This window comes from Lepisosteus platostomus, chromosome 1 (assembly GCF_059453375.1).
Source record: "Lepisosteus platostomus isolate fLepPlt1 chromosome 1, fLepPlt1.hap1, whole genome shotgun sequence".
Lineage (NCBI taxonomy): Eukaryota > Metazoa > Chordata > Actinopteri > Semionotiformes > Lepisosteidae > Lepisosteus > Lepisosteus platostomus.
The window spans coordinates 18,758,723-18,773,873 of NC_142611.1; the positions used below are offsets into that span (position 1 = coordinate 18,758,723).

The 15,151-nt window shown below is 37.4% G+C and overlaps 1 protein-coding gene across 5 annotated transcripts in view; it reads left to right on the forward strand.

Annotated features, from left to right (window-relative positions):
- The window catches only part of nfkb1 (nuclear factor of kappa light polypeptide gene enhancer in B-cells 1), a 58,820-nt gene continuing 43,669 nt past the window's right edge, over positions 1-15,151 (forward strand). For 2 of the 5 annotated variants that reach the window (XM_088626396.1, XM_088626431.1), the window contains exons 1-3: positions 1-315; positions 3,903-3,940; positions 7,766-7,853. In XM_088626396.1, the coding sequence (XP_088482522.1) occupies positions 3,908-3,940; positions 7,766-7,853 (121 nt within the window). In that variant the 5' untranslated portion in view covers positions 1-315; positions 3,903-3,907. Of the gene's footprint in view, positions 316-449; positions 469-518; positions 676-3,608; positions 3,718-3,902; positions 3,941-7,765; positions 7,854-15,151 lie in introns of those variants that run through there. The other 3 variants (XM_088626414.1, XM_088626422.1, XM_088626406.1) reach the window with 3 other exon arrangements.

Sequence of the window (15,151 nt, forward strand, 5' to 3'; positions counted from 1 at the left end):
ACTGGGAATTTCCAGCAAGGAAGTCAAATTGGTTACAAACACGCTGGGGGCTAGATACATTTGTTAATTCGTTCAGATAGAGTAATTGTTTCTGTTGAACACAGATATCGATTTTTTTTAATACGAGTTTATATTTATTTATTTTATTTATTGTACACAAATACTAGGAATCAACTTTTCATATCTGGTGTGTCAGATTTAATGCACCAGACAGAAGACATGGCGCAATAATTGGTAACTCACGCCTGTATCTTAGCATTGGGACTGCACTTCTTTTACCCATCTTTCTAATTCTGGAAACGTGCAACTAAGAAGGTAGGCCGCTTCATCTACATCAAAACCGAATGCATACACACGAATTAAATATTTCTGTTGCCAAATTTTGGGTTCTTAGCCTTTCGCAACTATTTATGCCTATTGGCGCATTGTGACGTCTACTTCCTCATTAAGAAAACTGAAAGAAAGGAGGTAGATCTTGTTTTGTTTTTATAATGGCCTGAATTTAACATTTTAACCGGTGGAATTAAAAACAAACAATAATGTATGTGATTGTTTATTGCTAAACAAAGAGAAGAAATTATCTCTGGAAATGCATATGAAGGCGAAACGGCTAGACCTTTTGTGAAAATTGACTTTACTGCGTTCTTAGTTGGTGTTTTTTCCTGTTTTTGGGGGGTATGTGGACGTCCTTCTGAGTTTTACAAATATTACCACTGATTTACATGAGTATTCGAAACGACGTGTTTATTATTGTTTTGTTGCAGTGATTCAACGTTTAATGCTTTATGCTAATACAGAGATAACTTTTGCAGTGAGAAGTTGGGAAGAAGTCGAAGCACCATTTTACGTCATTCTGTAAAATCTTAATTTTTCTAACGCTAATTTTGTAACGGGGAAACTTTTAAGCGTTAAAAAGCTTTGTGAATCGATGCTTCGTCATTCAGCTGTAAACAACCGTTCAAAAACAGAAACTAGCGGAATGCCCGCATCATGCTAACTTTGGCAGGTGTGGTTTAACATTTGAAGTCTGTAGCTGTTATATATTTTCATCATTCAGTTTGAAGTCCCCCTAGAAGACGTTGTTAGCCAACGAATCAGGATGAAAATAAATATTTCCATCATTGTCAATGTTTGGTGAGGCGTGGAAAAACTGATATGTCTAGGAAAGAATAGTGTTAACATTACCAAAACAACAGCTCCATATTGTGTCGTGAAACAGACGTTCTTCTAGTCACATCAATTTTAAAAACAGAGCAACTGGCTTTATTTTAACTATCGTTACTTTTAATATTGTTTATAATTCAGCTAATCTCCATAGGGACTGATTTTCTGAGACCTTTACCATTTGGTAGTGGTGCAGAGTTTGCACACAACCCATCAAAGAAATGTGTGTTTTGTTTTTTAGCTAATATTTCTTTCCAAAACATACCACATCACTTGGCAAGTGTTATTTATATTTTCTGTATTGTTGTGTTTCCATACACAGAAGGACAGAGGCCATAAAACTGAATGGTCCTCTTTGTTGTGCTCGTAGGACTCAAGTATATTGACTTGACTAGCTTCAACTTGACTAGCTTCAACAGATCTTACCACTTGCACAACCAGGGGTTTTTAATTGATTTGATGCATTAAGCAGATTTTTCACCGATTCAACTAATTGCCTCTTTGCACATATCTTTTTTTCAGCTTATTTTGCAGCAGGTATTCACGAAAAGCAGGTTATGCTCTTGGTGGAAATGTCAAATAGTCAATGACTTGTCAAACATTTCTGGAAAGCGTGCAAAAGCTCAACGTTTCTTGCCACATTCTCCTCTGAAGAGGAGAAGTTCCTGCCTCCTTCAGACTGCACACAAGCAGTCATGTTGCGTTTAGTGAGCTGTGCGGAGTTCATTCAGTGTGGAAAGATAAAAGGAACTTAAAAATTATTTTTCCTTTACTGTAGTTTTTCTAACAAAAGTGTTAAGTTCCCTAAGTATCCATTGGAATACCAAGTTTGTTTATTTTATCAGGTTTCTTGCTGATTTACCTGCCCTTTCATTATGATTTCACTGAAAATAAAACAAATAGTTGATTTTATCTATAGAAAAGTAATTGTTTTATGGTTTTAAGAATAGGTAACATTTTCACTTCAAATACAGATAAAATTTAAGAGTCTATGCCATGTGCTGTGATATATTTTGTTTGTTGATTTATTTCTGCTGTTTTAATTTAGTTTTAAGGGTTTGAAAGGAATGGGAATTTTTCTGCTTTTGGTGAACTTGGGGAACCACAAGGTACTATGATTTGCATTCATATAGAAGTAGAATTGATGGGAAGTAAAGACAATGGGATTTGGTGTTATAATGCGTGAGGTGCTTATCTGGGCCTCTCCAGTGTGGTTTCATGTCTCATTCAAGGCTTTATTGGTGTAATTCAGACCCTTCGAACACTCATAAAGATGTTCTCCTGAACACAGATGGAGCCTTATGACCACGGGATCAAACCCGGGTCTTGTCACTAGCTGGCTTTGTCAGGGACTCCCCAAGAGATGGCAGACGATTGACTGAGCACTGCCGAGGATAGTTAGTTGGCTGTCTTGGCTTTTGGCACCATAGCGACCCCAATGGCTTGCAATGCGGTTTCTGGCCTGCCTCCGAAGGATTTGGTGCTGAACCTGCACTGGGGAACTGTGTAGCTTGTGACGTGTTAAAAGCTAAATGGCGCAAAGGTTGGAGTCACTCCTACATTTTCAGAGGACCTGCCTACACTTTCTCATCATAAATGCAAGCTGTGATGATGCCATACTAACTGGCGAGTCTTTTTTTAATTGATCGTGTAGCGATTTAAATCAGAACTGGAGCACTGTGCTTCGCAGTTCATCATGTCTGCTCAATTGTATTTATCGATGTCAATTCAATTTTCTAAGAAGGGATGTAGATGGATGTATGTGCATGAACATGTTTTTTAACTGTCTGTGGGACAATTATTGATAAACGATTGAATCACCTGAACTTGAAGTGCTCTTATATGAGCAGTCCAGCTGGCTTGTCATAAGAACAGCTTTGCTAATGGCTGCTGCATTAGTAATTCTGTACACAGGAGTAAAATTACCCAGTCGGTCTGCGTTTTAGATGTTTCATTAGGGGAACAGCTTTTAGATTTTCCTCGTTTCACTTTTGGTGAATGTTTTTTTTTTGTTTAGGTTAACATTGAATTTTACCAACAGATTAGATTTCGAAACCATTGCAGTTATGAACAGAAACCCAGGGGGGCAATGAGATGAGCTGGTTGTCTATGAATCTAGAACGGAACAGAATGTGGTGGAATAAATATCTGAAAAGCAGCCCTCCTGGTAGACGTGCAACAAGAATAGTGTGCACTGTGTTGGCTCAGTGTGGGAGTTGAGAGTATATAGATTTTTCCTTTTTGGTAATGCACACAAATTTCCACTGATCGCTTTCTAGCAATAATTTTTCAGAAAGGTTTTGTCATACTGAAGTTACGTTTTTGTGCCAAAAAGGAATCAAAGAAGAAACACCAGAAAATCATACAGAATACTAATGGCAGGAAGTGCATTTATGTCAGGGCTGATGTAACAGGAAGATCTGAATAATGTTCATTTCTCCTTGAACACACAGTGATATATCCACTGTTGAGTTAATTTTAAGGCATTTGTTCTTCATGAATAGGAGTAGCGAAAAGCACAGAGGGAGCCTACAAGCACATTTTCAAGCACAGGTGAGAAAGTTGTGATGAGTTCCTGTAAAACAATTCTACAAATTATACCAGTTCTTCAAGTTACTAAGTGGAATAAATAGACAGTATGTCACTTTAACCCTCACAACTGCTCATGTTGAAAGAAGAATATCTGAGCTGCTAATATCTGGAGGATGATCACAGCTGAATCTCTTTTTTTTCCCCAGACACAATGGCTGAGGAAGACCCTTATCTCCAAGGAGGTGTAAGTATCAGTATAAGAGAAGCTGATTTGATTAGTAATTTTTGTTTTTGTTTGTCCAGCACAAGACTTGAAATGGTAAAAAAATGAGGTACTATATACCAGTATATACAGCATATATACTATATATTTTAAATAATCTTTAGCCTACTATTTTGGTGGCATGCTGATAGATTTAGTAATATGTATCTGTACACTGCAGAGCTCCAGTGATTTTAATTTCATCCCTCTCTATGCTTTAGAACCAAAATTTTGGACTGTGTCAGTTTCATACTGAAGCAGAGGATTATTTTTGGCACGTCTCATCACCCTTTTTATCTATATGGTTTTTCTTCTAGAAATACTATTGGTTAAAGGTTGTGGACGATGGGTTGTGAGAGTATGGAACAAGCCTCCCAGCCACGTGGTTGGGCTAGATGAAATCCTTGGATCATGAATCTACTAATTAATAAAATGGGACAGATGGGCCGTATGGCCCTTGTTTCTTATGTTCTTATTAAACAGCACACACAAGCCTGCTGCTTCACAACATCAGGGTCTGTGGGTCCCTATCTGTGTGAAATTTGCATATCCTCCCTGTGTTTGCATGGGTTTTTGCCACAATTGCTCTACTATAAATGGGCTGTTCTTGGAGTTTATCCTCTGGTCCAAGTCTGTTTTTCCACATTCTTGCTCAGTCGCGTTGGTTTTGGTGCTTCTCTCCATTGTGTCCAGTTTGACCACACAGACAGATAAACGAATCATGTAAGATGTTTGAATGGGAAGCTGCATCAGCATGCAGTCAGTAAACAGGCAAGGGTTAAGTCCATGTGGAGAAGCAGAGAGAAAGACGAAAAAGTACAACATTGTGCCTTTGGAGTCTTCTTAAGGTCTGTAAATGCCTTCCTTCTTTCTACTTTTCAGTGTGGAATTAACCTCTATTTGTTTAAAAGATCAGGCTGGTGTAAATTCAGATAAGTCCTTTTCATATAGAACTCCTTTCTCTTTGTTGTTAGTTGTGTGTTGAAATATGTTTCCCGAAAGTGTGACTTCATACAGAAAACATCTTGTTGATGGTGGCAGTGCACAACTACACTGTTACAAGATCATTATTCTTTATCCTGAAGCAAAGCAGATGATGAGTTGACCATCAAAGATCCTTTTCCTTCAGGGATAGGCTACTCAGACCCTCAAGTGCTGGAATCCTGCTGGATTCCTGCTGGTTTTTCCAACGCATCTTTCAGTGAGCATCTGAAAACAAATGTTGATTTGACTGCTTGTCTGCTTAAATGGTTCGATTAAGTTGTGAAGGTCTAAGATAGAATGAAAATCAGAAGCCAGCTCTGTCACTTCAGGATCATGATCATCAGTTACTTGAACCTTGTTGAGAATGATTGGAACATTATAGACATTAGTCGTTCAAGTAGGTAGCTACATCTGCATGTGTAGGCTACAAAGGAATAAGTAAAGGTTTATTCCATGCTGAAAAGAGAAGAAAAGAAGCACATTTTGACTGTGTAGCCTTCTTCACGTGACTCTGCTCTGTTCACACCCGAAGAAGGCTCCCCAGCTGAAACATTGTTTCTTTTCTTCTCTTTTCAGCATGGAATAAACCTTTACTTGTTCCGTTATATACAGTACATTATAACACTGTATTTTATAGATATAGCATGGTGCAAGCTGCATGACATTCTTAGTCAAGAATGATGCCAGGTGCAGTAGCAAATTGTGTTTCATATGATCAGTGGGATATAAAATTCGGACAAAACGATTTATTAAGTCCGTTTTCTGTCATGTGGCTCATGTAGACGAACAGGAACTAAATCTTTTTTTTAAAACTATTTCATGTTTTTTTACAAAACATTATTTGGAGGGTGTGACGTTTCCTGTTGTTTCCACATGCGCTGTTCTGAGCAGGTTGAACTGTTTGGGTGCTTCCCAAGCAACTCAACCAGTCAAGGTACTTGCCCGAGCACAGGTTAAGCTCTGTGATCATGGGTTTGAGCCTGGATCATGTCACTAGCCAACTGTGACTGGGACTCCCCAAGATGCAACTCACAATTCACTGATTGCTACCAAAGGTGGGGTGGGATTAGTCAGCTAGGACTGTCTTGGCTCCTGGCTAAACAGTACCTCCCAGAAGCTTGCAGGCATGTGTTTTGTCTGTGAGGGAGGTGCCTTTTCTCCAGTTTGCTCTGAACCTCCAGTATGGAGCTGCACAGAGGACAGAGCTGTGTTAAAAGACAAATATCTTGAAGGTGTGTGGGTCAGAGGACTACCTAGACTTCCTTCTGATCTCCTAAGTATGTTTGTGAGTATAATGAAAATAAATTAAAAGAATCAGACATTCAATAAATAGCTCTTCTTTAGAAATAAAGAAATAAAGCAAAAGTTGTAAAAGGATGGTGTAGTTAAATCTAGAGCAAATACACTTTTAGGCAAGAAAAAAATGTTGAAGATTCTGCTGATTATGCTGTTAATTGTGGAGATTGGAACACTCCTCAAAGGAATAGGATCTTAGTGTAAAATGCTTTTTGATGATTTAATTATGCCTCTATTTATGCATCTCCTCTGTTCATGGTTCTTAATCCCATTTAATTTTTTTATGTCACAGTATCTGTTTTTGTTAAGCATTATTTCAGTCTTATTGTCCCAAGCATAGTAAATAAACAGCAGTAGACATAACTAATAGGTTAATGGTTTAGCAAAAGACAATTCTTGCAATCACTTAAATTAATTTAAGAAACAGGATATGAATACAAGGTGGCACAGTGGTGCAGTGGTTAGCTTTGTTGCCTTGCAGAGGTGGTGACCTGGGTTCAATTTTGGACCTGTAGTGCTATCAGTGTTGAGTTTTTATGTTATCCCCTGTGACAGAGTGCTTGTTATTTTTTTCTTTCTGAATGTGAAATACTCCAATACTTCCCCCTACCCTTCTGGTGTGTTTGAGAGAGTGTATGTGATATGAATGAAGTGTGAATGATACTTACCCTTTTTGTTGTTCCCCTAAAATCACTTCAGTGTTCCCCGTTGGAGTATTGTGTTGTGTTGGACAACATGTATGGAGGAGGGTGCTTTGGAGGAAAGGTGTGCGTAGTACTCCTGTGAAGGTTTTTTTCTGTTATCCCTATTTTGATGGCAATAAATCCAGTTTTGTTTGCATTTGAAGACTGCTTTGGGGGAGTTTCTTTTCTTTTGAGCCAAGCCTGGTCACTTGGCCAGTGACATCCCCCCATGTTCACTTTGGTGTCCTCAAGATGCTCCAGTTTCTGGGAAAACTGGTCCTTGCGCACAACTTGCGCACACAATGTATGTTAATGCATGCTGCCTTGTGCCCACTGCTTGCTCGAACAGGCTCTGGCTCCCCTTCAACCCTGTATCGGATAAAGCAGTTCAAGAATGGACGTTGGATGGATACTATGAATACAGTAGTCATTTGTGCAACTAGACGTGTGGATAAACCTTGTTTTGTTGCCTTGCTCTGAATTGCAGAATATGATGCTGCGCATACCTGGAAATGTAATCTGTGTTGTGATATAAATTGGAGATTTTACATGTTACTGTGTACATTTTACTTTCATTGTGGTTTGAAATACACTCATCAATACTGATGCTTTCTAACCCCGAAATATAAAAATAACATTGCAGTTCCTCTTTAACATTAACTGGGTCCCCTTCTGTAGCTCAGGATGTAGCTACTGTTCTTTTCCTGTCTTCTTAAACGATCTTCGTTGTAGTACTGTTTACCAACAGTTGTATTGTAGATCATGCTACATATTGTGAGAGAAATATAAATCCTCCAATTCATTCACCACAGCCATTTAACACCATTTCTTTCTGTTTTCACAGATTTTTGACATGGAGACATTTACTCCCTTAATGGGAATGGAGACTTTTAATTTCACCGCTATGCCACCTACCAACTCACTAAGAGTAGGTAAGAACAAAGCTCTGTTTTAATATACAGTACCAGCTTTTCATAACAGGTAAGTGTGATTCTTGTTAGTACTGCTTGGTTTTTGGAGGAAAAAAAATGGGGATTTCATCCACCATGCCTGCTTCATGCAAAATGAGGCAACTTGTATGAAAAATATTTAATGTTATTTGAAATGTATATTCATATTTATAATATTTATAGCGTTAGCATTAAAATATAAATATTACTATAAAAAGAGATTTGGTAAAACAGATCAATAAAAAATCAAAACAAGAAACAAGAAAGTGAGTAGGTTGTTATTGTGTCTTAACAGCAGATTTTCACTTTACATGAGTACATAAATGTGGGTTATTTTAATTAATAACCCTGTTTCAGTGTTCTTTTTACAAGCAGTAAATATATTTTTTTAAGTTCTGTGAATCTATGTGAATGTATATTAATCCAAAAGTTGAATCATATGTGTTTGGGCAAAATAATTTTGTAAACAGGAAATAGAAGCTTTCTTTTGTAGTACTGTAGATCATAATAAAAACTCAATAAAAAGCACCTTTGTCAATGTGTGTGCCAAAGAAACAATATAGCCCCTTTTAAAGAAGAACTGTATTTCCCACCACAGTAAGATGGACACTTCTAATATTATTGTATACAGTATAGTCTCTTTCGATGGTATTCAGACCCTATGTTGTGCCATTTTGTAAAGCTCTCTCAGTTTGCTAGGGGATCACTAATGGGCAGCATTTTACAAGTGTTTCTGCACTGTAGATTCTCAAGAGGAGTTATGCAAGGACTTTGGGTTTGACACTCAGGGACACATTTTTTTTCTTCTTAAGCCACTCTAGTGTAGTTTTAGCCTTGAAAAGTAAATTTATGTCACATTTTTAGCTGTTTCCTCTAAGATTTGCCTTTACATTGCTCCTGCTATTTTCCACTTGGTTTTAACATGCTTTCTGATTCCTGCTGATGAGGAACAGAACTATAAAATAATGTTGTCGCCACCATGCTTGACAGTAGGGCTCGTTTTCACTGAGTGATGCACTGTGTTGAGTTTGCCTTTTTTAATGGTCCTCTTTACCATGTGAGCCAAGAGAAACCCTGACCTGTGCTTTTCAATGACTTTTGAAATTACTTTTCAGTTACCTGTCCTATCTCTGGTAAAATCAATAATTTCATTCTTGACGGAGAAGAAATAGAAATAGTAGACAACTTCAGCTTGCTTGGATCAATAATCAACAGTAAAATCACAAGCAGTCAAATTCAAATTCAAAGATGAATCGCTCTTGGCAGAACGGCTTTGAAAGACCTAGACAAGATCTTTAAGTGTAGAGATGTATATTTGCGTACAAAGATTGGATTTGTTCAAGCCATGGTATTTTCAATAACGTTATATGGATGCGAAATTTGGACAATGGAGAAAAAAGATGCCTTTGAATTATGGTGATGGCGAAGAATACTGTGTATACCGTGGACTGCTGAAAATCAATTGGTATTGAGGGAGATCAATCCTAAGTTTTCCCTGGAAGTTCAAGTGACAAGACTTTGACTTTCATACTTCGGACACATCATGCGAAGAGATAGATCACTAGAAAAAGACCTCATGCTTGGCAAGGTTGAAGGCCAACGCAAAAGAGGAAGACTTTCCTAGGTAATGCAATGGATCGATACAATAACCACAGCTATGGATGCCCCTCTATCAACGATTAGCTGTCTTGCTGAAGACTGAAGGCAATTCAGGAGAACTATCCACAGGGTCGCCATGAGTCAACACCGACTTGACAACACTTAGCAGCAGCAGTCCTATCCCTGACTTGCTTTGAAAACTCCTTAGTTTCATGGTTGTCTTTGCTTGAAATACACTACCTGACAAAGGAATGAGACACAGGTACCTGTAGGTGTTTTTTGCTTCAAAGCAACACAACCAGTATTCTTAGCTATTCAACCAATTGTATGGCTCCTTAAAGTGATTCTGCACTCAATTTAGGTTTGCATCAGCAAAGGGTGAAAATACTTAATTGCCATTTTTTGTCAATCGTTTCTTAATTGTTTTTTGCTTTGAATGTGTGGTCAAGCTTGTGTACTATTAATTGCTGCTTCAACGGTTATGACTGCATAGTTTAATACAACAATGTGAAAACTATGCAAAGGTCTAAAGACTTTTGCAAGACATTAAGTTGAACAGACTATAGGGACACTTAAAGCATCTTTTTAAAAAGGTTAATGTAAAACCTAATCATTTAAAGGCTTGTTTTAATGTTGGGACAGATTTAAGTTTAGTATGTTTTGTAAATAAATGTTTTTCTTGAATTTTCTGCATCACTAAATTATCTTTCTTACTGTGGAATGATTGACATTTTATGTATTATTTGGAAGTGGCTTCCTAACACTTCCCAAACTGATAAGCAGCACCAGTTCTTTCTCTAAGACTCTCACAGATTTCTTGTGATCTGGACATCACGTGTTATCACATAACTGAGTGTTTAAGACCAGACTGACAACATTTCTAATTTTAAATACAGTTGGATAACACTTGCTGGTGATGTTTTGGTGCGCCTGATTCTACATACCCTCTAAATTGAGATGGTAGAACTAAGAATCTCACACAGATCTTGAATGCTGGCTGATATTTTGAAGAAATAAATAGAAAAGTTGAATTTTTGTGTGCTCTTTATCGAATGAGGTTAGTTTTATCTACTGTTAGGATTTGCTTGAGGAGTAGGTTAGGGTCAAATATGTTTAAATATGTTAAACCATAACATTTGATCAAATCCTTACTAGTGGTATTGTGTTTAACCCATCGTGTGTAACAAATATTGTCGAAAATACATGGGCACATCTGTAAGGAAAGGGTGGATATTTACCCCTGTTCTGAGCAATACCCTGCTCCAATGCTGGATATTTGTCTTTACAATAGTTTGTTCATACATACAAGTACAGTATCAGCCATCCCTTCTCAAAGATTTTCTGAGGTTTATACCTTTTAAAGATTTTGTTTCGACAAAATGAGGTGGAGGGTTTGGCACAATAAGGCCCAGAAATCAAGTTCCTTATTTCGCAAGGCTTCCCCAGTTTCATTTGAAAGGCACCATACAATTTTCAGTCATGAAGTGGCTCACTTCTCTTTTACTATAATTGCAAAGGCTCCATACCTTTGAGTACGTTTTTGTTTTTGGTGGTACTTGAGACGTATCGTTCATGTCAAGGAGCCAGGGAGGATGTGGGTGACCACGTGTCATTATTGAATCGGGGTAGAAGACGCGGCTGTTTTTTACATTTAGTAAAGCCTTCTCTGAAGCAATTTCGGTGAGAAGCCAGATTCCATTCATTTGCTCTCCAGTGAGAAACAAGTATGATATTTCTAGTTCTGTCAACTTTCTCAGTTAGAAGTTGGAACTGACATGAACTGGGTTATTGTTTTCCACATTTAACTCGTTTAAATCTTAGTAATAAACCTTGGATCCTAAGGTCTTTCTTTTTTGTTGTTTTCATACAATAAGTAAGATACTGTAATATAGCTACATTTCAGAATTTAGACACACATAGTTACTTGGCTTTTCTTTAGAATTGAAATGAGGAATTTAAGTAATATGGACATAACTAATCAGGGCATGGCATGCTGAGCACAGTCTTATTAATTTTGTGATAGAGGAGTGTAAAAAATCCTGGAACTTCCTAAAGACAGATAAGAGAGAAGAGGAACTCCATGTTCCTTTTTCTTGTTTGTGAATTACAGTTCCTATTAAAAAATGTAACAAGGATATTCCAGAAATTATGAAATCATTTTTTATTAGTTTTTTTTAATTGTAAAAAACTTGAGAGAGAACTTTTTAAAATTATTGTACAGTTCAATAAAGAAAAGGGATTATGTGATCTTGGTATTAAAATTGGGCTTGCCTGATGTAAAGTTAGTATAATTATATTGTGTCATAACACCATAGCACACAATACACCTACGTCTCAAGATGTTGCTGTTGCATACAGGCTACATTCAAACCTACACAGAAACTGTGAAATACAGATTCAATTATTGGGGTGCTTTCTATGTGGAGTTTGCATGTCACTTGGGTTTTCTTTTGCGTGCTCTGGTTTCCTCCCATAGTCCAAAGACATACAGTACTGGTAAGGTTAGTTGGCTTCTGGGAAATTGGCCCTGCTGTGAGTATTGGTGTGTTTGTGTCTGTGTGTGTACTTTGATGGGCTGGTGTCCCACCCAGGGTATCTTGCCTTGCACTTATTGCTTGCTGGTATAGACTACCCCACGCCCCTATATTGGATAAAGTGGTTAGAAGATGGATGGATGGACTTGTGTCTGTATGGCAAAAATTAACATCTTGAAGTATAGATTATGAGAAGGCTTCTCAAATGGTTTTTGTGCTTATTCATTCTAATATTGTACATCAGGCAAACGGAAAGGATTACAGCTCTGGGCACTAAAGAATGAAACAACCTTTCACACAGAACTTTGATGAGAAGTCTGTTGGTTAACAACTGTTGAAAACATTTGTAGTCTGTAAATGCAGTGCAAGGAACAGAGCAGACATTTAGCATCGTATCTGATGAAATCTATTTCACTTGTAATTGGCAGTGAGCCCTAAGCCTATGCAGCTTCCTGTTCAAAAGGAAGCTTGTTCTCTCAGGCAAACATGCTTCCTGTTAAAATAATGCCTTAAATTAGGTACCTCTTATATAGTGGAGTTTTGTGCACATTTGCTCACTGAAAACCATCTGCTTCCATTTCATTCAGGTTATTAAGGTTTATTATAAAGGATTTGACTTTCATTTGTAGTCCCTTTAAAACAACAAACTATGATAACTAAAGTAGCTAGATTGGTACCATGATGTTCTTAAGATAACAAGGTGACTAACGGTAATCTCACTGCTACCGATAATAGCTAAAGGAGAATCAGTGAATACCTAACAGACATGAAACATACAGCAGACCTAAGACTGAGTAACATAAAGTATATACTATGTATATTGAGCATCAAAAGAAACTATGTAAAATATCCATGTTTGGTTTAGGAAAGTGTGCATATTTGGCATGTTCATTAAATTCATGTTAATTCAGTCAAGAAAGAAAAATACAGAATGCACCACTTTAACAAGATGCTTTTGTGCAATTGATATGTTGGAGACTGTACTACTGTAACTCACCCCAGTGGATGCATCAGCAGTGGAGACAAGGCCTCTTTACATAATACATTGACTCTTCATTAGATGACCATGATGGACATCAGCGGGTGTGGTACAGATGTGCAGATTTACACAGTATTTGTTGTGTACATCAGACCAGTTAAACTGGAAAGCAGAGTGTGATGGTCTGAGTAACAGGTAGTGATTTATGGCAACCTAACTGCATGGTGCTGTACTGTATGTATCAAGTCCTTTCACTTCACTTGCTGCCTTCCTGTGGGCTCATAGTGATTGGTTAACACACTTATTCACGATGCTTGTGTAACACAATTACTTGTATGACGAGAAAGTGACATTTATTCCATAGATGGCCTAATCACCAGATTTGAGTCCTATTAAAGGCTTGTAGGATGAGCTGGGATATCACCGGCTCACAAACAAGTGAACTGACACACACATGTCCAGGTTTTACAGGAGAAATGGGACACAATCCCACAAGACAGCATCTGCATCCTGGTGCAAATCGTGTGTCACATGTACTTTCTGTATACTTGCTTGCTGTGCTCTTCGTTACAATAAATGTTCAAAAAAAATATCTGCGCACTTGCTACAACAATAGTTATTTTCCTACTTTTAAGTTTTTTTGCTGTTAAAAAGTCTTTAAACGGCCAGTATGATTTTTTACTAAATTTGGATGTGTTTCATTGCTACAGAAAGTTTTTAAAGTAAAACCTGTAAAGCGGTAGAGAGGAAAGTGTGTTTAGTCCCCCTGTATCAGCGGAATTTTTGTAAACTCTTTTTACTGCTTCTTTCACAGAAAGCTGTACTATTACTGGAACAAGTAAAGGTTAATTCCGCGCTAAAAAGTAGACAGAAGAAAAGCAACATTTTGCCTGTTGAGCCTTCATGTTGAAGGTTTCTTGAAGAAGGTTCAACAGCTGAAATTTTGTGTTTCTTCTTTTCAGTATATAAACCTTTACCCTACTATAATAGTAATTAATTGCATTTGTACACTGTATAGTGATTTTTATCCCAAGAGATCCCACTCTAGTTTATATAAAGACAGGGATCCATATTTTCCAACCCTGAAGTGCTCTCAGAAGGAGAAGTGAGAAATTATTATATCCAATAAATAAAGGGGAAAATTTGAATAAGCCAAGTATTAGAAGCCCAGAGTGCAATTTAACAAGTACACTGGCTTAAATTGGGTTTAACACATTTGTGTGTTACTTTACAACGATTTCTGCAGAGATTTGTGATGTGTGATATCTGTTTCCATACTGAAAGGTGAATCTTGAACTCGCCTCCTGCCAGTTTCAAGATAGAGAGAACAGTGTTTTTCGTGGTATTCATATGAAACCCCAAAAAATGTTTTGAAACATAGTCTACATATTTAATGTCTCACACATCAAAGTGAAGAAAGGAATGACAATTTGTCATACTTGTTATCTGCAGCAGGTTAGACAAAGACATCATGCATGCAAATTGTTTGCAGTACAATAAAATATAGCTTTATCAGTGACGGAATGCCCCTTTTGAACCCTGCTCTGCTAAGGTGCAGGAAAGTGCAGCAGCATTGTATGGAGGCATTTCGGGGACTTTCAGAAACTCTACACAAGCTAAATTCCAAGCTTTTGTGACATCACTGACTTTAAAGACTTTTACCAAGAGTGTCGATTCAAAGAATTTTCCACTAATGTTATGAGGAGGAAGTTTTTTAAAACTCCCAGTTTTTGCTGACCTGCACTTCTTTGTACATTTAAAACACGTACTTTCGATCCTCTGCAGCTTTACAGCTGCGCCTTCATCCAAAGAAGGTGTTTACTTCTCTTGTGTTTGAGTGGAGATGCCTGGAGTGGTACCATGGAGGCATTTGAAGTTCTTGTTTTAGATGGAGTATATGCTACTCTGAAACATAAATTCAAATTATTGGCTGCAGACTCCTTCTGTGTGCCATTATGGAAAATCTGTCAAATAATGTGAAACATTTGATGCAAATATCATCATATTTGAGGTCTGAGAACGCAGACCTTTACACATGAATGACTGCATTAGTCATAAATGCTCTCTTATGCAGTGGTTATGGTTTTAAACTAAAATGTCAATATGATTGTTTATTCGTTCAGTGTCTTGGTTTTAGGAACTTACCAATATAAGGAGAAAGAGTTTGA